At 58.0% G+C, this 26,768-nt stretch overlaps 1 protein-coding gene and 1 long non-coding RNA gene across 2 annotated transcripts in view; one reads left to right on the forward strand and one right to left on the reverse strand.

Annotated features, from left to right (window-relative positions):
* NFAM1 (NFAT activating protein with ITAM motif 1) overlaps window positions 1–12,080 on the reverse strand; it is a 35,253-nt gene extending 23,173 nt beyond the window's left edge. The window contains exon 1 of the mRNA XM_059187155.1: window positions 11,922–12,080. Within this exon, the coding sequence (XP_059043138.1) occupies window positions 11,922–12,021 (100 nt within the window). The 5' untranslated portion in view covers window positions 12,022–12,080. The remainder of the gene's footprint in view (window positions 1–11,921) is intronic.
* On the forward strand, window positions 1,372–7,968 carry LOC131839567 (uncharacterized). The gene is made up of 4 exons (XR_009356983.1): window positions 1,372–1,496; window positions 2,353–2,544; window positions 6,848–6,976; window positions 7,096–7,968. It is a non-coding gene; the product is annotated as an uncharacterized LOC131839567 (long non-coding RNA).
* Window positions 12,081–26,768: the final 14,688 nt, after the last annotated feature.

The following is a 26,768-nucleotide window of genomic DNA, read 5'->3' on the forward strand; positions in this document are numbered from 1 at the left end:
CGCTGGGTCCCCAGGGGAGGTGAGGTTAGGGCCTCTGGACGACTTGGGGACAGGACAGAGGGGGTCCTCTCAACCAGCCAGTCCCTCGGAGCTCCCACTGTGTGCTTATTTTGTGCTTCGTGCTGAGTCACAGAAGAGTTCGCCCCTCCACCAAAGAGCGAAAGGCAGTTCTAGTCCCAGGGACCGGGCTGGATGTCCAGGGGACTAGGGGGACCGGCTTCGCTGTCCTGCAGGACTATGATGGTGTTCGCACCTGGAGAAGCCCCTGGGCTGGGAATGAGCGGGGCGGGAAAGATTTCACGGGTCCTTGGTGTCACTGGGCATGCCAGTGGGGTGGCCGTTGTGGTTTAATGACACCGCTCTGTGCTGTCGTAAGAAAGAGGAGCTCTGATTCAGGCCCGAAGTTCCCCTGACACATGGCAGCCAGGGCAGAGGCGCGGCGGGCGGAGGAAGGGGTCATGGCATCATCCCAGGTAAGGACAAGCAGCCAGAGGGTTGAGACAGACCTGGTTTGCCCTGCCCATCAAGGCCATGCTGCATACAGGCTGTGGCCATGCTCCTCACCCCCCCAAAGGGCCACTTCCCATGCTGCAGCTACCCCTGCACGCCCCTCCGGCTAGGACTCCTACCCAGCCCTCCAGACTCAGCTCAGGACCCGCTCTGACTTCTAGCTGCATTCTCCCGTTTGGCTCTGCAGGCGGCCAGTCCTCCCTGCTAGGGGTCGGGAGGTGGGAACCTGGCCAAAACCACCAGGAAAGTGGCCACACCAGGGCTGGTACGGAGGGCTCGCCCCTCCCCCCACTTCAGACACCTGCTTCTCACCGCAGACCCAGAGGGGCTCTGGTGGGACCCTCGCAAACCTTGCAGGTTGCCCCCCGAGTGCACAGGGCTGGCGCAGTGGCTGGTGTCCATCTTGCACCTGGTGGCGGCTGTATGATTTGTCCCTTGTTCAGGTCAAGGGCGCCTGTGCCCTGTGGAACAAGGTTGGCCGGAGCAGAGTGAGCTGGTCTCAGAGTGGGCTGGTCTGGGGATCTTCTTAGATTCTGCCCATGGGCCGCGCGAAGAGGGGCACAGGGTTCAGAGCGGAGGACTGGGGAGGAGGGGTGGGTGGCGACTCAGGTTCCTGGGAGCCAGGGGAGACCGGCTGGCACACCCCAGTGACCCACGAGCGTGTCCGAGGGGGTCCACCGCACCCACCCCGAGGGGGTCTAGGGGGAGAGGGGAAGAGGGCCCTGGCCCTTTACTCTCACACGGGTCCCAGACCCCGCCTCCGGCCTGCACCACATCCAGCCTCCCACTCTGGCAGGCGCTTCCAAGAACCAGGAGTTGGTTCTGACTGTGAGTGACTGTCGGGCACAGGGGCTGGGAGAGCCCAGCCCGGCTTGGCTTTTTCTTCAGGTGCCTGTGGACAAGTCCCCAAGACAAAAGGCCCCAAAGGGCTACAGAAGCAACAGGAACTTGCTCTTTGGATAATTCTCCAGGAAGGGGGCGGGTGAGTCCTCGGCACAGCCTAGGCCAGGCCAGGCACAGGGAGGAAAGCGTTGCCAGGAGCCTGGCTGGTTTTCTGCGGGGAGATGAATTCCGTTCAGCTTGCAGATCCCCCCGCCCAAGAGGGCGAAGGGCCTGGAGGTGGCCAGTGCAGAGGGCAGGCAGAGACGGGGCAGCCCCGAGGAGGGGAGGGGAGTGGAGAGGCGGGATCTCCCACCTGCCCCAGCACCTGCTCTTTCCAGCGTGGGGAGGAGAGGGAGGGAGGGGAGCGGGAGGAGCGGAGGCCAGGCTGCGTGTCCCCAGTGACAAAAAAGAGGCAAGGAAGTGAGCAGAGCCCCGAGTCCTCGCTGAGTCCAGAAAAGCGAACGCCACACTGGCCCTTCTGCCTAGAAAGTACCAGGCCCACAGGGCAGGGCACACGCGGCCTGGAGTGGCCTCCACAGGACAGCCTGTCTACTGCCTCAGGCCTTGGGCCTGGGCCGGACATGGGGGAGGGGGGAATGGGGGTGGGTGCGGTGGACCCCCTCGGACACGCTCGTGGGTCACTGGGGTGTGCCCATGGGCCAGGGAACTCCCTGGGGTACAGACCCAAGCCTGGGGCGCCAGAGAACCCTCCCCCCAGCAGCGGCCTCCTCCGCTTTCTCCTTATCTGTTACCCTTGTTGGGAAAGATTTTGTCTACTGCCCACTTTTTGAGTCTGTGGCCACTTGCACTGCGGTCTTGAGAGCGGTAGGGAGGGGCCCCAGTCCTACCCTGACCCAGGCACCCCATGCCGAGTCCCTGGGGGGAGGGATTCACAATCAAAGAACTTGGCTGGGTGTAGAAAGGATGCCCCCCCATCTGCCCACCCCACCCCCTATACAGGACACCCCGCATGCAGTCCTGCTCTGGAATCTGGACTCCCCGCCCAGCACCCCACCCCGCACCCCTACCCCAGGCAGAGAGCTGCCTGGAGCTGCTCCCCAGAGAACCACACACCATCTTGCCGACTGACCCTGCTGCGGTGCCCCCCACCCCAGAGGAGACCCAGGAAGGAGTCTGAAATCAATTTACATGGTGAGGACAAGCAATTTTAAAAAATAGAACCTTGCAGCATTTTGTGCGTAACAACGACGCTTTTTGTGAACTTTTGGTTTCAGTTACAGTCGCACAAGTGGGTTCAGACAGGGTCGTGCTCTAACACGCATCCCTTTGCTTTGGGTCACCTTTAAAAAAAAATTGCACGTTCTTGGGTTGGAGGATCCAGTCCACGATTCCGGGCCCTACGCAGCCCAGCTGAGTGGTCCTCCGTTCACACCCCTGCAGATGCCAGGCCTGCTGGGCCGTTCCCCTTGCTCAGAATGCTGTCCTGTTCCCTTCCTCTCCCAGAATTGGGGGTCACCCTCTCGGTCTGCAGGACTCCCTCTGCCCCACAGAGACACTCGCGTGGTGTCGCTGTGAAGCTGTGTGATGACAACGCGTTACTGTTACTGCGGGGCGGGGGCCAGGGGGCACACTCCCCTTTTGCAGAGGACAAACCCGAAGCTCTGAGAGAGGAAGAGGTTTGCCGAGAAGCACAGCTAGTCAGGGGCGGGCATGGGATTGTAAGCGGGGTCTCTTTGGGTCCTTAACTCCAAACTCTTCATCACTGCCCTATGCCACAATTTTAAAATCTGGGAGCAAGACAAAGAAAACATCTCTCAAATGAAAGGATTGCACCCCTTTATTTTTTTTAAGATTTCATTTATTTATGAGACCGAGAGAGACAGAGAGCACAAGCAGAGGAGCCACAGGGAGAGGGAGAGGGAGAAGCAGGCAAGGGGCTGAGCAGGGAGCCCAATGCGGGGCTGGATCCCAGGATCCTGGGATCATGACCTGAGCTGAAGGCAGACGCTTAACCACGGAGCCCCCCAGGTACCCCGAGCTGCACCCCTTTAAAGGGAGCTACAAATTCAGAGGCCATTTTTCTAGATTTGGGTCATCTAATAGACATGTCGTCTGGCAGGATACGAGGACAAATCTCCTCACCAGAACAGACCCTGGCGCTTTATAGGGACAGCTACTGTTATCCAGCTCAAGATCTGCAGCTCCCAGAGCAGAAGCATGTGGTCCCACAAACCGTGTACAGACGGTCCCGTGTCAGCACCAACCAAGTGCCCAAAGGGCCAGCCAGCGTCCGTCCTTCACTGCAGCGATGACACGCCCCCAGCCCTGGCATCGGGCACTCCCTGCCCGCTCTCCCCAGCTGCCCCGCCCCCTCGCAGCCCCTCTGGCCCCCCTGGCCCAGGCCTTGCCCCAGCTGTCCACTCTGCCTGGAACTCGATCCCTTCCGTGGCCCCCAGCCTCGGCAGCCAAGGGGGTGAGGATCCAGACGTGCTCATCAAAGGTATCCATCCCCACTTCGGTCGATTTTAAAGGAAAGTACTTTGATTCTCCAGCTACAGAAGAAAGCAGTTCCCACGGTCTTTATTTTAGGCATGGAGTTTCACCCTCTAATTTAATTCTGGCGTCTCTCAGAGCCATGCCATTTTTTTTTTTTTTTTTTTTTAATTCCTTTAAGGCCCATGTGAAGGGCTGCTGGGAAGCCACAGACATGGGGCTGCTGGCTTTATCACAGGGCTCCAGCCATTTGCCTGAGCACGAATCCCAGGACACCACCGAAAAACGGGGGAGTCCTTCAGGACCTGCGCATCAAACAACGGCGCGTGGCCAAGTGGCTGATTAGGGAGAGGCGTGTAGCAGGCCTTGGAAGGCAACCTTTGAACAGAGAGTGTGTACTCTGAAGCTTTTAGCGCTGGTGCCCTCGGAACACTGCCATCAGACCGGCTGTCACATCTTTCAACACCTCTGAATTACAGAGATACAGACGGATGTGGCTGGCCTCGGGGGCCATTTCCACCGCCCAGCCTGCGTTCTGTTCTAAAGCCTCCAGACTCTAGACCCCGGGAGCACCATGACCATGCGGGGACACAAACCGAGTGCAGAAGGTCGACTGTCTGGTCCCAGAAACGCAGAGGCTTTGTGGGTATTCACAAGCATTTGTATAACAATCACCTCTCCTTCAGGTTGAAAAAGGCAAGTTTCTCCAACTTTGAGGGTGCCGCCTAGGACAGCTGGAGACTCAGTTTCTCCCTGCATACCGTCCTCTGCCCTCAAAGAAGGACGTCAGGTTGGGGTGGAGATGGAGATAGGACCAAAGAGGGAGAATGGGGGTTCTGGTTCTTGTCCCTGGATGGGTGTAGGACAACATGGAGCGAAGGGGGAGACCCCACCAGGGCACCCCCCCTTGCAGGGGGCACCCTCCCGAAGTCCTGCCAGGGCGGGCTGGGCCCTGCCACTGGGCAGAGCTCGCTGATGAAGCCGGAACGTGGGAAGATAAAGGGAAGTCCCAGAGCCTGCCGAAACCCAGAGCAGGGGACCCAGCCCTGCGGGGAGGAGTGGAGGAATCCAGGAGGGGCAACTCTGGGACTGGGTCTTTGTTTTTTTTAATTATAATTCTTCAGCCCCCCCCCCTTACAAAAAGGAAACGTGAGTGAGTGCCGTAGGAGTTCTAAACACCACAGCGAAGGATCAAGAACGTTGAACTTGCCCACAGTTCTGCCACCCTGACATCACGGCTGTGGACATCCAATCCCGTTGCCAGGCTGGGCTTTGAAGGAAGAGTGGGAGGCAGCCAGGTGGGGGAGGGGAGCAGAGATGGGGGCGGGTGACGTACAAAAAGCTCTTGGATGAAGCTTCTAGAAGTCATCGTTGGTAGCTGCGGGACTCAAAAGGAGCTGTGGAGGCATAAGGGTTGGGGGGGGGGCGCGGCTCAGGGAGGTGGGAGGGAGACGGTGCAGGGCAAGGGTTGTCCTGGAAACCCAGGGGGAGCTTCTGAGGGCTTCTAGATCTGGGATGGACAGGATCACATTCTGTGCTAGAAAGACCAAGAGAGGGGCATCTGGGTGGCTCAGCTGGTTAAGGGTCCAACTCTTGATTTCGGCTCAGGTCATGATCTTAGGGCTCTGAGATTAAGCTCGGTGTCGGGCTCCTTGCCGGGCATGGAGCCTGCTTAAGATTCTCTCCCTCTCCCTCTGCCCCTCCCCGATCTAAAAAAAGAAGGAAAGAAAGATAAGAAGAGAAACACTACAGAGTTCCCATCTTCTCCAGCTGCCGAAAACCCTCACATTAGTGATTCATTCTTACGGCTTGGGACCCCTCCCCCTCCAGGCTCCTTCTAAAATATAAATGCTTCTGGCTGTCAACACGCAAACTCCTTCCTATAGACGCCTTCGCCAGATCACTTTTATCCTGACTTCTCTTAAATCTCTATCTCCCCAAAGATCCGGTGCCCTCCGGGCGCGAAATCACTCACCGACCTCCAAGCTGCGCAGCCTCTCCTTCCCCAGCCTCTGCGCTGCCAGCCCTGTCCCTGCCCCTGTCAGCCTCTTCCCCTCCCATGGCAAGCGGAGGTCAGCCAAGGTCTTAGAGCCAAGGCTGTGGCTCCCACTGCTTCTGGCCTTGATCCTCACTTGCAAATGTCTTCCTCTCTGACCTTTCCTCCTCCCCGGAGAGCTCCCCAACCAGCACCCTCTCTCCTGGCCCTTTCTCTGGCTTTTCGCACGGAGCCCACCTCTGTAGGTTGGGGACCTGTTCCCTGGTGCTGTTGGGACCCCCAGCTGCCCAGGGGAGCTCTGTCGTGTCCTTCATGCCTCTGAGTTCCTGAGCAGAACCACAGGGGAACACCTTGGTGGGGCAGGGCTGGCCATTGGGTTTGTGGGGGGGCAGGGGAGAGTGGACCAGAGTGGGCACCACAGAGAAGGTCGCCAAGTTTGACCTTGAGCAACAGGTTGGAGTCACCAGGTGGGCAAGTGCAAGGACCCCTTCCAGGAAAAGGGGGCATCGGGAGCAAAGGCTTCAGGGCAGGCCGTCATCCAGCAGGGCTGGAAAGTGGGTTTGGGGGGCAGGAGCCGAGAGCCAAGGGTAGCTCGGGGCCACGGGGTGGGAGAGGGTCTTGTCTAAACCCACTGCGGTGAGGGGCCAGCTGGTGGCCCTGGGGGTCTGTGGCTGTGCTCCACGGACCCTTGAGGGATCGGTCTTGTATATATATAAAGGTTGTCTGGTCCCGAAAAGGGGAGTTAGTGGTTCAAAAGGGATGTACCCAGAGGGCACCGGGTGGCTCAGGTGGGTCAGCATCCGACTCTTGATTTTGGCTCAGGTCATGATCTCAGGGTGGTGACAGTGAGCCCCTAGGTCAGGGGTCTGCTTGAGATTCTCTCTCTCACTCTCTCTCTCTGCCTCTTCCCCTGCTGGAGGGTGCGCTCGCTCGCGCTCTCTCTCTCAGAAATTCATAAATCTTCAAAGGGTGGGGATCCTTTTAAATCTTTAATTTTTGCTATAGGTTGTCAAATGGCCTTCAGAAATACGGCCACAGAGCCTGCGCTGCCGGGAGGGCCTCTGCTGACTGAGAAGCTGGCTTGCCTTGCCTGGGGTTGTGCCCGCGCGGCCCCCCTCCCCCAGCCCACCGCGGGTGAACACGGGTCTGGCTTCTGACATCACCTTCTTCCCCCACAGTCCATGCAGTCCTGGCGGGGGCGGGGGCGCTGGGGGAGCGGAAACAACCCAGCTTCACCACACCTTCCCTTACAGGCACCCCAACCCCATGGTTGAGGCCCTCCCGGAGGGGTCCCACGGGCCAGGTCCCAGGGCCACCGGTGGTCCTGGATGTGCCTTCTTGTTCCCGTTGGCAAGGGGCCTGCATCAGAGGGTGCCCAGGACCCCAACAGGGAAGTGGGGGAGGAGTGCTGGGGTGACTCGGCCGCGTCTCCCGAAGCTCCCAGGCCGGCCACACTGTCCTCCCCAGGGGACCAGGAGCTCCTCCCGCCAACTTCACACCCAATCCCTCCCCCTCCCCCTCTCCAGCCTCAGGTTCCCCCCTTCCCTTCCTCGGTTTCCAGACCCCACTCCAGTGCCCTAGGCCGGTCCTCGGACCAGGGCCCCTAGATCCACAAGGGTCCGCTCTCCTATGTCAGGGCCCATGGGGACGCGGCATTCCCGTATCCATACGCTCGTCCCCAAGACACGAGGGTCTCGCTGCTCTGCCTGTGCCGAGAAGATCCGAAGGCCGGGCCCCCGCCCTGCCAGGCGGACCCACCTCGCAGGCCTGGACCCGCGTGCCTCTCCCTGCGGCGGCACATCTCCACCCGGCCCTCTTGGAACTCCTCCTGGGCTGAGGAGCTCAATCCTGGCCGCTGTCTTTGGAGTCTGCCGGGCATCCTTTGGGTGCCAGGCTCTGTGCTAAGGTGTCGAGGATTTGAACCAAGAAAGTGCACGCGTTTCCCGCCCCCCGAAGCTCACAGTCCCCCTAAGGGAGGCAGACAGCTGAGGAAGAAGCAGCCTCCACGGAAACCTGCGCTCCCAGAGGCCCGGAACACACGTGGGCCTGGAGGCTGCACCGGAGTGCTCACGGCCACAGACAGCAAGGCCTGAAACGTCCATCATAGAGAAAGAAATTGCAATATATTCCTTCAGTGGGACACTCGACAGCGGGACTTGACCAACATGCTCTGTGAAGGGCCGGAGGGTGAATATTTTCCGCTTTGGGGGCCATGGGGTCTCTGTCCCAATGCTCAACTCTGCCGATGGAGGGTGACAGCCTCCTAGATCGCCCACAAATGAATGAGCGTGGCTGTGTTCCAATAAAACTTTATCTGTGGGCGCTGAAATGTGAATCTTGTATCATTGTCACGTGCCGTGAAATATCCTTCTCTTGATTTTCTTCCAACCATTAAAAACATGGGAGAAAAACCACTCCTACCTCCTAGGCCTTACCGAAAGGCAGCGGGACTGGACTGAGCCTTCCCCCCACTCCGCCACCCCTGCCCTGGGGCCGCTGTTTACGACCCCTGCTCTTTAGCAATGAAAACGCACAGACTGTAGCCACACCGGCAACTGGACAGATCTTGCAAAACACAACGGAGTGAAAGAAGCAGGTCGTGAGAGAATACACAGCCTCACTGTGATTATACAAAGTTCAAGGACAGGGAACATGAATCCGCATCATTCAGGGACACACACTGAGCATTAAAACTATAAAGAGATGCCGGGAAGCAATTGCCCCCAGAGTCAGGACGGGCGAGAGGGGTGTCTATCTAGGTGGTGGCCGGGGGGGACCAGGGACTGCAGAAGCTGGCCCCACGGGACTTTGTTTTATGATGTTTATTGTGCTGCTCTGCACAGGTATTAGAGCTCACGACTTAAAAAGAGAAAGCAATGATAATAGGGCCAACTAGAAGAGCATCTGAACCCCGACCTGAGAGGCGTTTACAGTCTACCTGGAACACAGCCCAGTGGGATTCCTATCCCACTGCTCCACCGAGAGACCCCCCTCTCCAGTCAGACTGAACCTCTCCCCCTCCCCGCCCCCTGGCTCTGCCTTCTGGCCATCCAGTCTTTATTCCCGCTGTGCGTGCCACCCACGCACCTGCTCGGCCTCCTCCCCCTCTCCGCTCCCTTGCCCCCGCCAACACTCCCCCTGCCCCACCTCCAGCGGCGAGGTGCTTCTCTCCGCCTGCCTCCGGAGCTCTGTATTGGGATTAGACAAAGATGAAAAGCAGAGGCCAATCCCGACAGAGGCTCCGAGCTGCGGGAAAGAAGGCGGGAGGCTCCCGAACATCTTTTGGACAACAAAGGAGCAGTGACACCTGAGTCCAGAGCAAGGGGGGAGGGGAGAAACCTGCATTGGCAACTCTCTCCTTGGGTCATGTTCTGTCATGTTCTCTGGGCAAGCCTCAGTGTTTCCATCGGGCTGAGAGTAGGGATGGTTCACCTCTAGTCGCCCCCCAACCAGCCAGTGCCCAGAACAGGTCCTCCTCATGGGCACTGGAGAAATAAATACAGCCCAGAGTTCTGAAAAGGCCGAGAAGAGTGAGGGGACTGACATTTGTTGGGAGCACAGAGGCTCAGAAAGGTTAAGTAACTGCTCCAAGGTCATGCAGCAGTCAGTGGAAGAAGGTAGGACTTGAACCTGGGCTCTGCCTGGCCCCAGAGCCCTTGCAGGTGACTGAAGGCGCTGGAAGTGGGGAGCCGACATGCAGCTGCTCCCAGGACAGCTGAATCTCAGGTTTGCATGACTCAGCCCTGGGGGAGAGCAGCTGCCCATGAGCCCACAAGTGGCTGCCAGACCCTTCGAGAAAAGTAGAATTTGCAGAGAGCTCAAAAGACTGGAGGAGGGTAGGACTCGGGCTCGAGTCCCAGCTCAGGAAAGGAGGAGAAGGGCTGGGAGCAAGGGAGGTCCTGAGACACTAACGCATAATGAGCCAGAGGCCACCGGCAAGGTCAGAGAGAGCCCAAGGAGCCCGTGGGCTCGCTAAGATACCCAACTGGCCAACTGACTCTTGGATTTCCATTGGTTCTGTTAGACCGACAGGTGGCTGACGTTCTCTGAGCCCCAACCACTCCGTCTCCGGGCCCAACGCCAGGCAGGAACTGCTATTGTGCCCATTTATCAGATGAGACAATTGTGGCACAGAGACATTAGGAACCTGCCCAGGGACTTGGGGTGAATCACAGAGCTCAGATGGAAAGTCAGCCTGAACGCCCTGGTGTATGTCCTCAATCCTGCACCACCCCGTGGCTCAGGGATGGGCCTGCTCTCCCTAGGCTTAGGGGACAGTTGGAGAGAGTGAGCCAGGGCGGGACAAGGAGTGACGTTGCTGTCTGCTGCTCTGAGACGTTCTAGGGGACCACAAGGTTTTGTCACCTCTTGTGAAAGAGCAGAGTTTCTCTTTTGTACAGACTTTGCTGCAATCCCGAGGAAAAAAAAATCTGCCGTGTGTTTACAGTTCAGACGGTTACAAAAGTGCTTCTCACCGCGGCATCCCGCAAAGTGTCACCCACTGTTACCCAGGTGTGCTGGGTCCCTTCTGGGGAGGAGGCCCGCACAAGGAGAAATGATGGGAATTCGAGGGAAATTCAGTTAGACATGACCGAGTTGACGCATTGTCACCAACAAGCTGCATTTCCTTGGGGCCATCTCTGAACCGGCCGCCTGGAGGGGGTGGGGGGAGGGTGCAGGAGGGACACTGCAAGGTGTGCGAGGAGAAAGGACATGAGGTCACAAGGGGCCCAGCCCAGGAAGCCCGCTGTAGGTACCCAGTCAGCTCTTGCCTCCTGGGGGCAGGACGGTGACATTTTTCTATGAGGAATGTCCTTTCAGAGAGAGCTGAGAGGTGGGGGCCTGGGTGGCTCAGTGGGTTAAGCGTCTGCCTTCGGCTCAGGTCATGATCTCTGGGTCCTGGGATCGAGTCCCGCCTCTGCCTCCCTGCTGGGGGGGGAGCCTGCTTCGCCCTCTGCCCCTCCCCCACTCATGCATGCACTTGCTGTCTCTCTCTCTCAAAAATAAATAAAATCTTATAAGAAAGAAGACAGACTGAGAGGAAACCCAAGGGTCCTGGCTTAGGGATCCGGCTGACTTGGGTCTAAACCTGACCTCCACTCACCCTCTAGGTCTTGGGCAAGCTACCTGGCCTCCCTGGGGCTCCGTTTCCCTGTCCTTAAGCGGTGCCGGCCGTGACGGCACCCCAGGGGTGGCGGGAGGGGGGGCCGAACTGGGAAAGTAAAGCCCAGAGCAAGTGCTCAAAGAGGCTCATTCACGAGAGTAAGAAGAGCTGTTGTTGTTTACGGCATAAATGAAAGGCAGTGCATGAAGCAGAAGTTGGAGGCAGCCCCCGGAAGCCTCAGGAAAGTCTGGGTGAATGCAGGAAACCAAGCACCCAGGCTGCACAGGGGGTGGGGGGGACCCTGGGAATCCGAGAGTTTGCCAGGGCAGCCCTGGGAGAGACTGAGCCGGAGGGACCCCCGCGTGAGCAGCCCCGGAGAGACAGTCCTCGTCTGGGTAAAGGTGCTCCAAGGCCACGCACCCCCGGGCCTGGCTTGGATCCAGGCCGCCCTGTTTCTGAGGGGACCTGGGACCAGGAAAGGGGGCACGGCGTTGGCCCCGGGAATGGCATCAGCTCCTGTTGTGAAAGAACACGAGGCGGCCCCTGGTTGTAGGTCAGGAAGTGGGGCATGCTCCCCTTTCTGGAGAGAGGGACCATTTGGCGTCCCCGGGCACAGCGTCCCTGGTCTCCCGGGATAACACAGGGAGCGAGGCCGAGGCTGGGGGAGGGCTGTCCCTCCCCACTGACCCCACACCTGCGCTGACACCCTTGGCCGCAGCAATGCCCACCCACCCTGTCTGAGGGCCAGGGGTCAGGCTGGGGGAGGAAGGCTGCTAACTCGCCGGGGAGGGGGGCATTAGCGAACCATCTCCTGGATCCCCGAAGGCATTCCCTGTGAAGTCTGCAATGTTCAAATGTTCAAACGCAACCAGCAAATCTCCTGAGACAGGTCCCCAGGAATGAGCCGCACGGGCAGATGAAAGCGGCTGTGATGTGCCGGCCAGAGGGCTCGTGGGAAGGAGGCAGGCAGCGTACCTGTGAGCCGCAGGGTCCAGGGAAACAGGAGCAAGGCCAGGAGCCAGGGGCCCGAGAGCAGGTCCGGCGGGGCCCGCCGCCACGGAGGCCGGCGCTCCATCGGGGCCTCCTGCTCGGTCTTCCTCTTTCGTCTCAAGTTCACTGGAGGGGATGGCCTGCCGGCCCCACAGTTCCCCTTTGAGTCCCCATAAAGCTCCTCCCTAGCCAAGCTTCTGCTTCCTCGCGGCCTCACTGGGTTGGGTCCCCTTCATAACCTGGACTTTCGGAGCAAGGAGTGGGCATGGCTCGGGGGCGAGGAATCTGGTGCGCGCGCCCCTCTGCCTCGGGGAGCTTCTCCCTTCCTCGGTCCCCTTCGAGCTGGTGGCCCATCCGCAGACACTGGGCGACAGAGAGGACACAGGACTGCCACGAGGAATTCTGGGGCTTGGTTTAGCTGCTCACAGCTGAAACTTTTAAAACTGTGTTCACAGATTTCCTGCCAGAAATTGTCCAGGGGCCTGTGGATTCGTGTGCTCATCCCAGCGCAGGGTTTCGGGGGGGCGGTGGGCGTTGGGGTATCGGCTGGGGGCGTGATGGAGAAGGGGCAGGCAGCTAGGGTGAGGGCAGGAGCCCATGTTCGCAGCCCTGACTGGCGCCAGGAAATCAGCTGACGGTCATCAGCGCAGCGGGGGCCACCACTGACCCAGCGCAGAGGCCCGGGGGTGGCCTCCTCTCTGACTCCCCTGCAATGTCCCCCCCCCCCCCAAGCTTCCCTCTGCCTGAGCGCACCCCTCCCCCACCAGCAGGCACCTTAATTATTGGCCTCCTGACCCCCTCCTTCCCCAGCAGCCTCCAGTTTTGCCCTTGGCCTTGTGGAGCCCAGCCCTGGGCCTGAGCCGGGCGGAGGTAGAGGGTAGATGTTTGCCCGCAGGCTCTGGGAGGCAGAAGGCAGGGGTCTGGGGCTGGAGGGGAGGACCCAGCGCGAGGCAGAGGAGGCTAGGAGAAACGCGGTCGAGCTTCTGCACACATGAGCGCTTCTCCTTTCCCCATGAGTGCCCGTTAACCCTCAAGACAAATGTGATTCTTCCAATTTTACAGAAGAGAAAGAGCAGAGCACCTCGCTGGAGATCGGGGCAGTTCCGTGGGGCCAGAATTCAACACCCAGCTGTGCGAAGCCTGCCCCAAGCAATCCCCAGCGGCAGGGCCCAGCTTTGGTTCTCCCTCCAAAAGCTTTGCACACGCACCATGAAAGCCAGAGATGTTTCCCCGACCCCAGCAGCCCTAGGAGGGTGGCAAGGTGAGGAAGACCCATGGACGCCAGCCCAGTCCCGCTGGCTGGGGGGCCGCGGGGACCCCGGCGCTACTGACTGTTGATCCGTCAGTGATACACGATCGCATATGTCACACTGAGACACAGATAATCTGCTTCACGCTGTTTCCGACCTCCGGGGGGAGCAGGTTGTCTAAGCACCTCGATGCCATGGTGATAGACGTCACGTTAATGTCTCTGTGTGCGGAGGGAGCGTTCTGAAGGGATCGGTTTGTGCCTCTAGGAGTCTCTGTGGCTTGGCACTGAGGCTGAGCACCAAGACTCCTCAGAACTCGGACACGGGCTCTGCCCCCGCTCCTGGCCGGGCATGTGCCACTTTTCCCCCTCCACAGGCAAAGCCCTCAGCCCCCAAAGAGGGCAGCCCATGATATGCTCCTCAGGGCAGCCCAGATCTGCACCCCAGGGTGCCCATGATCTGCACCCCAGGGAAGCCCATGGTCTGCACTCTGGAGCCCTGGATGCCGTGCAGCTTCAGGGGCTGGGTCTGGCGTATGATCTCTGGCCCGTCTGGGGCCACCTCTGTCCCCTTTGCCTCTGACACCCCTGGGACTCGGCCCAATGCAGGCACCTCGTATGTACTCAGTAAATATCGGTGTATGAATGGCCGGCTGGCTGGATGAGCAGAAGGCAGGGTCAAGTGCCTTCCTCCCAGGCTTGCTGTAAAGGTGGTGCCTACTGAGGAGCCTGGCACAGGGCAGGATCCCAACCGGCTGCCATGGGATGATTGTCCCCAGCGAAAGGCAGGGATGCGCCTTGGGCAGGGAGCCAGGGGTCGGGGGTGCCGGGCTGGCCTGTCAGGCCTTCAAGAGCCAGGTGATGGAAATGAAACCACAGCACATCGAGAAACCTCATTTTCATGAACGCTTTCCACCTGTTCTCCCCGCCGTGGTCCCCGAGCAGAGAAGCCGCTGGACTTGGATGTGATGACTTTTCCTCCCCTGCGCTCCTGGTGGGGCTTTCGGGTAAGCAGGGACGGGAGGGGCAGAGGACGTGGGTTCTGGGGGCACCCCCAGCAGGTAGCCGCGGGCCAGGTCTCCCCAGCTGAGTTTGCGGGTAAAGACCCTACAGGCCGGCACACTTCAGTGCTCCTGCTTGTGCAGGCATCGGTCTGAGCGTCCATCCATGGTCCCCTCGCATTTGGCTGAGCACCTCCCGCCATGAGCACTGGCCACAGCAGGAGGATGCAGAAGTGAGAGACCTAAGCTTCGAGGGCCCCACACGTGGGTGAGGAGCAACCATCCCAGCGCAACGAGGCAGTAACATAGTTCCGAGCAGTTACTAAACGCCAAGACACTCTGAATCTATAAATCAGCTTAATCCTCACTGCAATCCCATAGGTAGGTACAAAACCAATTCCATTTTACAGATGAGGACAGCGAGGCACAGGGAGGTTAAAATAAGATTTGACTTGCATGGGACACCTGAGTGGTGTAGTTGGTTAAGCTTCTGACTCTTGGTTTCAGCTCAGGTCATGATCTCAGGGTCGTGAGATCAAGCCCTGTCTCAGGCTCCGCGCTGGGCGCCGAGCCTGCTTAAGACCCTCTCTCTCTCCCTCTGTCCCTCCCATGTATGCTCTCTCTCTCTCTTTCAAATAAATAAGCTTTAAAAAAAAAAAAATTGCCGGGACGCCTGGGTGGTTCAGTTGGCTAAGCAGCTGCCTTCGGCTCAGGTCATGATCCCAGCGTCCTGGGATCGAGTCCCACATCGGGCTCCTTGCTCAGCAGGGAGCCTGCTTCTCCCTCTGCCTCTGCCTGCCATTCTGTCTGCCTGTGCTTGCTCTCTCCCCCTCTCTCTCTCTGATAAATAAATAAAATTAAAAAAAAAAAATTGCCTATAGTCACAAAGCTAAGAAGTGTGTCTAGAGGAAGTATCTGAGGATAACCCCAGGCTCTGGGGTCCCATCCACTCTTCCAGCCTGCCTAAACAGCAGCAGTGTGGACAGAGTCAAGAGTGGAGCACAGAGGGGCGCCTGGGTGGCTCAGTGGGTTAAAGCCTCTGCCTTCGGCTCGGGTCAGGATCCCAGGGTCCTAGGATTGAGCCCCGAATCAGGCTGTCTGCTCAGCAGGGGGTAAGCAGGGAACCTGCTCCCCCCCCCCCCCGCCTGCCTCTGCCTACTTGTGATCTATCTGTCAAATAAATAAATAAAATCTTTAAAAAAAAAAAATGAGCGGAGCACAGGAAGAAGGCATTTACTCAGGGTGAAGGAAGGACGGAGTGCCAAGGAGGGCTTCATGGAGGAGGGGGCAGCCCTGAAGGAGGAGGAAACGAGAGAACGCAGACCTCTCTGGCAGTCCAGAGGTGCCTTACCCACACGAAGACTGCAGCTTTCCAAAGTGGACCCAGATGACTGGTCTCTGTTCTCAGTTTAGTTCCTATGTGCACTTATTAAGTGCCTCCTGTGTACTGGGCAATGGAAGCACAGAACATAAATCGGGTTGCTCCCCATCTAGAGAAGAAAACAGAAACCCCAGATGGGATTTCTGACTTCCTTGAGTGAGCAAAGGTGAGCAAGCAGGCGACCATGAGGCCCCTGGCCTGGCGGCTTTGGTTCCCATGCTCGGGAGCTGCGTGTCTTCCCTGTGTTCCCCTTCCCAGATGCAGGACGTCATTTCCTTTCTGCCCACAGACTCCAGAACCAGGGGAACCCCACTAGTTGGAGGGCCCCCCCGCAAAACAACCCTCTGCTCTGGCCTGGTGTTCAAGATGGAGAGCGTTGGCTCCATCGAGCCCCCTACCTCCCCGCACTGGAGAGGGCTGCTGGGGAGGGCAGCCTCCCTTCTCTCCTAGCACCACCCCTGGGAGCAGGGAGCCTACGCGGGGTGGGTGGGGGTGGGATGGGGGGACCTGACCACTAAGTCAGGGGCGCGACCCAGCCTGAGAACCAGCTAGCACTCCGTTGAAGGGGACCCTTCTGATCGCGAGCTGGGCCGGCGCACAGTAGACCGGGCTCCTTTCTCCGGGAAAATGAGCTCGCTGTCCGTGGAGGTGAGCAAACCCACCTGGAGGCCCTTCTCCCTGCAGGCTGCCCACGTCCAGACTGCCGTCCCTGTTCAAGCCAGTATTTTTGCCTGTTTTGTTTGTATTTGTTTCGTGCCAGACATGGTTCTAAAGGCTTTTCATGTATTGACTACTTCAGGCCTCACGGAAACCTCATGTAGATACTATTATTAGTGCCCCTATTTTACAGATGAAGAAACTGAAGATCAGAGAGTGCAAGCCACTTGCCCAAGGCCACACAGCAAGTAGGCAGAGGCTCAAGGACGTGAGCTCCCGTGACTGTGCTTTTAATCATTATGTTCTCTTGCAAAATTCACTTGCTTCTCCCGGCAGGGCTGGTATTATAACCCTCATCGTCCAGAATTCGTGAAAGAGGAAAAATCGGGCAAATGACCTGCTCAGGGTCACAGAGGGGATGAGGGGCGTACCTGGGGGCAGAGACCAGCGTTTTCCTGATGGACACATGCCCAGAATGAGACAAGACTCTCCCGGCTAGTTCTGTTGCGGGAAGGCAGCAAGGACGCAGTGCTTCCTCCTCAACCCCTGCCACACGGAAAGTAATCCTTAAGATCTGGGAGAAGATAAAAAACAAACAAACAAACAAACAAACAAAGACGGCATCATTTTTCAGTATTTCTCCATGTTTGCTGTGTGCTGAGGCCCTGTTAGGCTCAGCGTCCTGGTACAACCGTGTCCCTGGGAGAGATAAGCACTGAGCAGGTGGCTCGGGGGAGGGCCTCCCTGGAGGTCCTCAGGTGGACCGAAGGCCTTAGTCTTGAACTAATGGTACCACCCAGGTCCCCACTGGCCCCACGGGACAGCCCCGTGTTGTCCTGTGCTAATGGCGCCACCTGGTGGCAAACAGGGGAAGGCTCACCCGAAGTGCCTCTCCCTGTCACTTCTTTTCCCTCTGCCAGAAGCTGCCACCCAGCAAGCTCGGTGGGGGGCTCGAGAAGCAGCTTGATGGAGTGGCCGGAGCAGGGCGGGGGAAGGGGTGTTTTCGGGGCAAGCGGGGCCGGGGGCGGGGTGCAGGGAGCCTGTGGGAACGGAGTGCTGGGCACGCTGGCTCTCTCTGCAATGCCCTTCCCAGGGACCGGAGCGTCCTTTAGAGCTTGCCCCCCTGGGTTCTAACAAGCTGCTTTGCTGGAAACACTTTATGAAATCTGCTTGGGGGAAGCCATCGGAGCCAGTCATTGGCCACCAAGCAAACCAGTTCCACGGTTTTGCGGTGACAACTGGAGACTTTCTGAGCAGGGCTCCCACAGTGAGTTCAGCCAATTAAGGAAACAATTAGCCTCCCCTGAGGCTAATTCATGCATTGTCACCCCACACAGTTCTGTGGTTTTATGAGCCAGAGGGCCTCAGTGTCCTGTGGGCAGAGGGCTGTGTGTGGCCGCTGGTAATTATGCGGATTTCTGGCCCCACCCCAGAGATCTAGCTCTGAGAGCCCAGGGCATCTGAATTTTAACATCCCGTAGTTCTCACACTGGAGAAACTGCCCGAAGCACTTTCAAGTCACATTCCCAAGGGGCTGTGGGCAGGGCGGTGGCCGCCTTCCAGGAGGCCTGCTTGGAAGGGGCCCGGAGGAGCCCTTCAAAGAGATTTGATCCTTCCTCCTTCCCGCTGCCCTTTCCCCTTCCCTTGGAAGGCCAGCAGGTGTCCAGGGAATAGAGAGCAAGTGCCTCACCGTGCCCCGCCCCCCTTACCTTCTAAGCCAATAGGGACCGTTTCCTCAGCCACCATGGATTTGATGAAAAGTGGTTGGGAGTGACAGGAGGGAAAGAGTTTGCAAAGAATAAGATGTGAGTTGAAAGTAGCTGTTCTGGGGCACCTGGGTGGCTCAGTGGGTTAAAGCCTCTGGGTTTATGATCCCAGGGTCCTGGGATCAAGCCCCGCAAGGGAGCCTGCTTCCTCCTCTCTCTCTCTCTGCCTGCCTCTCTGCCTACTTGTGATCTCTGTTCAATAAATAAATAAAATCTTTAAAAAAGAAAAGAAAAGAAAAGAAAATAGCTGTTCTGCCTTCAACTCTTATTGAGCCTCTTTCTCGTGCTGGTCTCTGTGTGGGGCTTGGGGGATGGGCAGAGAGCAACATGGGTCCAGCGTGGGGTACGGACGCGCAGGGTGTGTGGTTAGCCATGAGGACATCTGTGGAGGGTGACAGGTCTGGGAGGGGCAGTGGGAGACACTTGGGAAGGGTGGAGAGTGGGAACAGGAGGAGGGACAGGAGAGGCGGTCCCCAGTGGACTTTTGTCTAGGAGCTGACCCCTGTTAAGGCTTCAGAGTTGGGGACAGGGGGCTGGCAGGGGCAGGGGGATCTCTGGGAATTCCCCCATCAGCTTGGCTTGATTCCTCAGGAGAGCTTCTCTCCTGCTCTCCCTCTCCCCTCTGCCCAGAAGGTTCTTTTTCTTCCACTTCCCTTCGGTGTACAAAGCTAGGCCTTTTTTTTCCTAAATACCCCATGCCTGGGGAGACCTGGGTCACAGGCAGAAGGCCCTGGTTCCAGAGACAGCAAAGAACCCAGGCCAGCCCCTCTAATTCTTAGAGGAGTCTAGAAGTACCTCCAAAGACCCACCAGAAATGTTGAATCCCTCTATCATTCATTCAACAAACCTCTTGGGGGCGCTGCCCTCCATCTAGGGCGGAGCCTGACTCCCACACACCTGAGTCACAAACCTGTGGGAACCCAGTGTGAGGAGGACACAAGCCCAGACCAGGCTGAGCCTGCCACGGACGCCAAGGCCAGGGCATTCACAAAGGCTCAGTGAGAAGCTTCTAGGAGTAGGAGAGAATGACCCAGCCAGAGGGACTGGGGCACTAGGTCCCAAGCAGCGGGGGTGCGAGGGGGACCGGCTGAGCAGGACCTGGAAGGCCTCCCTCCTCCCCACCCTTTCCTGAAACTACCTTTGCTGTCCGGTGACAACGGGCAGATAAATAAGACCATTTATTTTTCTGTTAAAAAATTACTGGTAGTACCACCAGTATCGATTTCTACTGTTTTCATTTCGCGTGTACAGATTTTCAGCCACGACTGAGTTGAGCCGCTTTCCGGCTCTGGTTCCCAGAAGCCCTGGCATCATTTATGATAGGGTTTCTGAGTGGAAAGATTCTTCTCTGGAACACGGCTCGTTCAGAAGTGGAGACCCTCCCTGCAGTCACTGGGGTGAAAATCCCGTTTTACAAAATGCCCAGCAGCCCCCAAGAGATGCGGCCTGTCTTTCTAGGACCAGAAGTCTCCAGAGGACGCGTGGATCGACAGTAACCACAGGCTGTTCTAGGTCCAGATAGAAGGAGGAAGAGAAAGCAGCAGCCTTGGGCTTGCGTCCCGTGACATTGGAGCCTCCCCACCGCGCCTCCCCGCCCCCGAAAGTCCCCTACCCCCACCCAGGGCCAAAGGAAAGTATTTTCAGGCTTTTTGCCTGAAAGTCTTCCTCAGGCAGCAGCTCTGCCCAGGGGAGACCTCTCCGCGCCAGCACCTTCCAGAGACGCCCAGGGAACGGGGGATGGGGGTGTCCCTGAGCCCCCAGGGGAAGGGGCTGTGCTCCTTGCTCCATGCTGCTGACCAAAGGGGAGCCAGGGGGCCCTTTGTCCCCTGGACCCCCATCAGGGTCCCCTCACTCCTCACCCACAGATTCCTGTGACACCATGACCCACGGGGCATCCAGCCGGCAGCAGCCGGGCCTGGCCAGTGTCTGGAGGCAAGTGGGAGGGTAAAGGGGGTGGAGGGGAGAGGGAGGTGGGGTGGGGGTGCATCCCCAGGAGGAACTGGGAAGTCATCTTTGCCAGATGCCGGCCTTGCTCGCAGCCACCCCGCCGGGTCAGCTCTGTTGTAGCTCCCTCTTATGGATGAGGAAACTGAGGCCCAGAGACAGGAGGTCACTTTTCGAAGACCACACAGCCCATGAGGGCAGAGCTGGGGTCTGGCTCCAGTCTGCCAGCTGGGGCTGCCTTGGGACAACCTTCGTGGGTGTCCGCACTCCCTGGGTGGATTGTGAGCTCCCTGGGGCCTCCCCCGAGGCCCCCACCTGGCCCTCCTGTGGCGGCCCTCCCCGGCCAGGCCACGGCACTGGTACCTCCCAAGTGCGAGAATGAGAAATCAAGAAGGGCCCCCTGGGAGGTCCTTTCTCTAGCGCAGAGGTGAAACGGGCCCCACAGGGACTTCTAATCACGTTCTTAATCAATAAATAACTTTGGCCATGACTTGTGGAAAGTGCATGTCAGAGTCTGGGAGCAGAATCTGGGCCTGCGTAGGCAAGAACTCACTGACCTGTGGGAATCTGGAGTAACAGGAGAACCGGGGCTCCCTGGGGAGCTGGTCCCTCAGTCCCATTCACGCCTGCTCGAGGGTTGCCGGGGTCCGAGCTCAGTGCTGAGAACACAGGAAAACTCAGATCCCTACTCCCCCAGCCACCAACACCAGCCTCAGGGACACAGTGCGGAAGCTGAGGGCGGGGAGGGCGCTAACCAACAGTCTGGGCGGCTGGGGCAGACCAGGGGACAAGTGGGAAGGGCAGGGTCAGGAGGCCTCGTCTGTTTGGGGAACACGGTGGAGGGAACTTGGGGACAGTAGCGGACAGGCTCAGTGGGCCTCCTGGTGTCCTGGCCTGGGGCTCCTGCCACCTGCCCCCCCCTCCCTGGGCCCTCTCTTGGCCCTCCCCCACCGCTCCTTTCTGCTCCTGTCCCCCGTGCCTGGAGGCTCTCCGCTCCCGAGCAGCCCCTCCGGAGATGAACAGTCTCCCCCTGGGGTTTTTCCCACAGGCCCTTCTCCCTTCCGTTGCCACAGCTGAGGACAGGGGTGTGTGGTCCCCCGCCTCCCCTTCTGCAGGCCAAGACATCCCTAGTCCTGTTGACTCCCCTGAGCCGGCTTCCAGACCCTTCCCCACAGAAATCTTCTCCAGCCTGTAGGGCCCTTGTACCCAGGTGGGGTCTGGCCAAGGCAGCAGTCAGGGGGACCCTGTCCCTCCCTCATTCTTGAGAAGCCTCCTCAAGGCGCCTAGCTCCTTTCCTCAGGTTGCTGGCTGACCACCTGCTGCACTCCCTCTAAGCTCTAGGAAGCCTTTCCTGCCCCAGGAATATGGGAACCCCCAGATGTGGGTCCTCTTTCCTGGTAACCCACAGTGGTGCTAACATCGACTTCCCCCACAGCAAGGTCCTGCCCTTCTGGAAGAGGCCCATGAGGACAGCCTGGCTGGGGAGAGACTTCTTTGGATGATGGTCCTCCCCTCCCTCCTCCCCCTCTCTTAGCCCAATGCCTTGCCTCCGCGGCTGAGATTGTCCACGGTGATTTTGATTCAGAGAAAGGCTTTCTCAGGGGCAGCTTGGTGGCTCAGTGAGTTAAGTGTCTGCCTTCGGCTCAGGTCATGATCTCATGGGTCCTGGGATGGAGCCCTGGGCATTCCGCACTATAGGGCGCCTGCTCAGGGAGAGTCTCCTTCTCCCTCTCCCTCTGCCCCTCCCCCTCCTGCTCATTTTCTCCCTCCCTCTCTCTCTCTCTCAAATAAATACATAAAATCTTAAAAAACAAAACAAAACAAAAAATGTTTCTCAGACTCTGGGAAGCTCAGTTTATAGGCAAGGACAACACCCCCACAGTCTTTGTGGACCAGCAGGGAAACATCTGGGGAAGGGGACCAAGAGCTGGCCTCCGCTACGGATTCAGGAGGACGACGGGCACTTTTCACACATGACCCCATGGCCATGATGATGAAGTCCCAGAACCTTGGTTATATACACAGGAGTTGGGTAGGTGAGGACAAAGGGGTGTTCAGAAGGGCTATTGGGGCAAAGAATACTATCAGGATATTGAAGGCTTAGTTGCTATCAAGTAAAGACAATTTGGAAGTCTGGTGGAATGTTACATTCCTGCTATCAAGCATCCTTGTTAATGAGATTTAGGTTTAGAAGGAATTTAACTTTATTTACTTTTCCTTCTACCTCCGCCTCCTTCCGTTTTTCATGGAGGGGAGGGTGACATTAGGGCTTGAGGAACTGAGTTCTGTGTCCCTGGAAATTGGGCTATTGATAAGGTAACTTCTTCGTTGTAATCTCAAGGACATTTGCAAACCAAGGGAGACTCCTGTCTTGCAGGATTGTGATCTCAGCAAGTTAACTATTTATCATTTTATGGCAGTCAGGGGTGCCTGAGGAATGCTACACATATGGAGGGGAGCGGACGAAGGGGGGGGGTGCAAGGCGCCAGCTCTTGCTTTGTCCTCAGCCAGCCTCCTGCTCCCTCATCAATGAGGGGCATGACTCACTGTTGGGCAGGGTAGGGAGGGAACTCAAGCCGAGAAAAACAAGTCAGCCAGAGTCAGGGAGGAAGTGGCAGGACCAAGCCCCCTTCAAACCACCTGTTTTGAGCAGAGAAAGTTGGGGTCTGGGGCTGATGCAGCTTCGAGGGGTTCTTATTGCAACAACAGAAGATTCATAACTACAAAGCCCACATCAGGTGTAACTGAATATTAATGTCGTCCTCTAATGAGGACAGAACTCACAGGTTACAAATTCTAGAAGAGGGACCGACACCATCAACAATCCAGCCACTCGGGAAAACGGGGTCTTTGGTATTACCCCTCTCACGGCCTCTGTAATATGTTCCCTGTGATGTCGCTCCCTCTGATCCCTCTTTGTCGGACCAGGATTCTGCCAGGCCCCCCTTCTGGAGAGAGAACACAAACTTTGGCCGAGTTTCCTTCATACGTGAGCAGGAAGAATTCAGGGTACGTCCAGTTTTCTCCTGCAGGGACTGACCTCAAAGGCTCCTGGGATGGATAGCACGGGGTGCCCAGCCCTCTTTGCAGGCGCCTAGAATGACTTTGCATAGTCTTTGTTCCAGGGCCCGATTTCTGGTCAAATAAGCAGGAAATGTAAATCTACTGGGCTCACAGGATTCCCTCTTCTTTATTTATTGGCGCTAATATTCCTGGAAGTCCTCTGCACCCTCCGCGGCCCAGTAACCGAACCCTGGAGGCAAGTGAACCACGCAAAATGGCCCACCAGCCGGAGCCAAACGCATTCCCCCATCACCCCGGCCCCCAAACCCCGCGGCCTCCCACAGCACCCACCTGGATGGGAGGCGGGAAGGGAGGGAGTCAGGTGGAAAGAGGCGTCACCGAGGTTTAAATGGCTCAGCATCTGGGCACCTGTGGGGCTTCGTCGTTAAGCTCAGCTCATGATCCCGGGGTCCTGGGATCGAGCCCCACATCGGGCTCCCTGCTCAGCGGGGAGTCTGCTTCTCCCTCTGCCTCTGTACCTGCCCCTCACTCATGCTCTCTCTCGAATAAATAAATAAGTCTTCAAAAAAAAAAGAAAAAGCCCAGCATTTGCAAACTTTACTGAAAGGTCCCACCACGTGAACAATTACCTATTGCAAGTCAGTGACAAAAAAAGAAAAGAAAAGAAAAAGGATTTGTTTTTAACCAAATGGCACTGACTAAGCGGGAACATCCGGCAGGCGGAGCCAAGCCACACCCTGGCTGCTCCAGAGAGAAGTGTCCCGAAGAAGAGGCCGCAGCCAAACCCTGGCTCGCCTTTGCTCTCCCTCCCAAGACCCAACCTGCCAACAAGCCCAAGCCGGCACGTGGGGTGGCCTCTGCCTTATGGGAGCCGGAGCTTGGACGTGCAGGCAGGGGATCTGGGTTCAAGGCCCAGGCCTGTCATTTCCTGCCTGAGGGGTCTTGGGCAAGTCACCAGGGTCCTCTGAGCTCCTCCTTCCTCCTAATCAGGCACTCCCGAGAGCAGAGCATGTGGCACCGCTGGGCCAGGCGGAAGAGAAGAGGAAGGGCCAAAGGGGCAGCAAAGTAGGCCTGTGGGCTGTAAGAGAGCATGGGTGTGTAGGAGGCTATCCTCCCCGCCATCAGAGGCTCCTGCCTGGGGAATACTGCGCCGCAGGGCTCCGCTGGGTGCAAGCCTGGGGGGGGGGGGGTTGGGCTCAGCTACCTCCCCAGGTGTGGAGAAGGGATGGTATTTCTGAATCAGGATTCTGAGCCAAATTCCAAGCTGGACTACGGTTTACCAGCAAGCCGGGTCCAGAAACCCCCATCGCCCTGGCCTGAGCCTGCCTTTGCCTGCGCTTCGTGCTCTGCCCAGCCAGCCTACGCCATGCTAGCTGCCAGGCTCTGAGAAGACACAGAGCCCCCATTTCATTCTCCCCTTCAGGCTTGACAGATGAAGGGAGACTCCTCCTCCCGCTGAGGAGAACTCCAGCCCACACTTTGCCTCCAACTCAATCACGGAGGACTCGGCCCTTCATCCTGGCATCAAAGTCTGTTTGATCAGCTTTTCATCCATTTTCCGAAAATGGAGGATTTAGGGATGTTCTGAATCTTGCAGGACTAGAAGTGCGGCAGCCTGATAATAGACTGGGGTATTGGGTACCCCCAACCTGCCATGGGGGAACACCCTGCTCTGTGCCAGCCCTTCCCCACCTACTCCATCCCCCAGGCTCCCCACCCCCCTGCCAGAGCCTTTGGGAGGGAGCCCCAGCGAGCCTGGAAAAGCAGGGGACCTGTCCTTACTGGGCGGAGATCTAGTGCCCCCTGGAGGTCAGTGAGGTCGGGGTAGGAGTGGGGGGTTGGGTGACACAGGATAAAGCCTTCTCTCCCTGTCCTGACATCCTGGATGCAGAGCAGCCCTCCTCAGCCTTCCTGACAGTAAAGGGGAGAGTGCGGGTTAAGGGCTCTGCATCCTGCATCTTTAATAATAAGAAGTTTTCTCCTTTGCTGACAAATCCCAGTTTTACTGAGCATTTTTTCAACCATTTTCTCTCTTGCTTTCCGGAGCAAGAATCGGGTTGGGCAGCATTTCCCTCTGTTCTCAGAGAAGAGAGCGGGGATCTGAGAAACTGCCAAGTTCACGAGTCACGGTCGAGGAGGGCCACGGGTCCGTTGGTCTGGTCGAGGGATGGGAAGACCAGGGGTACCTGGGGGGCGTGCTGGCCTCAGGGCCAGAGAACCAGGGGTCCTGGAAGGCAGGGCTGTGGGTGGCAGGGCCCTGGACCAGGGCTCAGGGTGAGGGAGGAGGCCCAGCAGAGCAGGGAGGACCCCAAGGGCCCAGCATGGGTTGCTACGAGGCAGAATGACATCAGAGCTGGGAAAGTGCAATACATGAAGGCCTATAGAGGAAAGCGGATCACCCCCACGCTCCCACCCCCAGTCCCTCTCCCCAAAAGTGTCTACAGTCTCCAGCTCACCTGCCGTGGGTCTCCTGACTCTGCGCACGTACAAGGCCGCAGCTGGCGATCTGGGCCTGTTTGTTTCTACTGCGAGAGGGTGGTCCTTCTCTCTTTACTGGAATGCCTCTTGCTTGGGGCTGCGCCTGGCAGGTCCCGAACTCAGATGGGGACGGCCAGGTAAGGATCTGCTCCACCCAGCAGTGGAGAAGGACAGGAGGGGGCAGAGGGTTAGGAGCTGAGGGTGGGGGCCCGGCCTCCCTGCCAAGTGACCTTGGGAGGACTGGAGTCCGCACCATAACATCGAGGCTGTTCCTGGGGGTGTGGGAGGACGCCGGGCAGGCAAACACTGGCAGAACCCCCCACTCATAAAAGGCTGTTTGGTCAAGCACATTTCTAGTCCAGAATGCCTCCCCCGACGCCGCCCCTCGTTTCTCTGGGTCCGTTTGCTTTAAGCTGGGGAGACTGCTGGGAGGAGGGGAAGCAATGGGGTCCTTGAAGAAGGTGCATTTGTGATTCTCTGCTGCCGAGTGACACCTCTAGCGCGCCTCCCCAAGCCCCTGAGAGGGACCTAGGCCACGAAGGGTTGCAGACCCCCCCAGCGACCACCAAGGCTCAGCCTGGCCTCCGCCCTCACTAAGAAAGTCTCACTGAATGGAGGAGCTAAGCTCAGTTGTGTTTTCCAGAAGACATGCTCAAGTGCTAAGCCCTGCTCCTGTGAACGTGACCTTATTTGGAAAAAGGGTCTCGGCAGATGAATCTTGAGGTGAAGTCCTCTTGGGTTTAGTGTGGGCCCTGAAGCCAACAGCTGCTGTCCTTCTAAGAGCAGAGGGACAGACGAGATCCGGTGCATTCAGTGGGGGGATATACACAATGGGATATTACTCAGCCATCAAAAAAATGTAATCTTGGGGCGCCTGGGTGGCTCAGTAGGTTAAGCCTCTGCCTTCGGCTCGGGTCATGATCCCAGGGTCCCGGGATGGAGGCCCACATCGGGCTCTCTGCTCAGCGGGGAGCCTGCTTCCTCCTCTCTCTCTCTGCCTGCCTCTGCCTACTTGTGATCTCTGCCAAATAAATAAATAAAATCTTAAAAAAAAAAAAAAATATATATATATATATATATATATATAGAGAGAGAGAGAGAGAGAGAGAGGAAGAGAGGGACACAGAGAGGCAGGAAAGAGGGCACCGGGAAGATGTGGCAGAGGCTGGGGGAGGCAGCCTCAGCAAAGGAGCACCTGCGGGCAAGGAAGGACTCTTGCCCAGAACCTTCAGTGGGATGGTGACCCTCCCGACGCCTTGAGCCTAGACTCCTGGCCCCTAGAACTGTAAGGGAAAAGGTTGGCTGCTTGTAATCATCCAGTGTGGGGAGCTT

This window comes from Mustela lutreola, chromosome 8 (assembly GCF_030435805.1).
Source record: "Mustela lutreola isolate mMusLut2 chromosome 8, mMusLut2.pri, whole genome shotgun sequence".
Lineage (NCBI taxonomy): Eukaryota > Metazoa > Chordata > Mammalia > Carnivora > Mustelidae > Mustela > Mustela lutreola.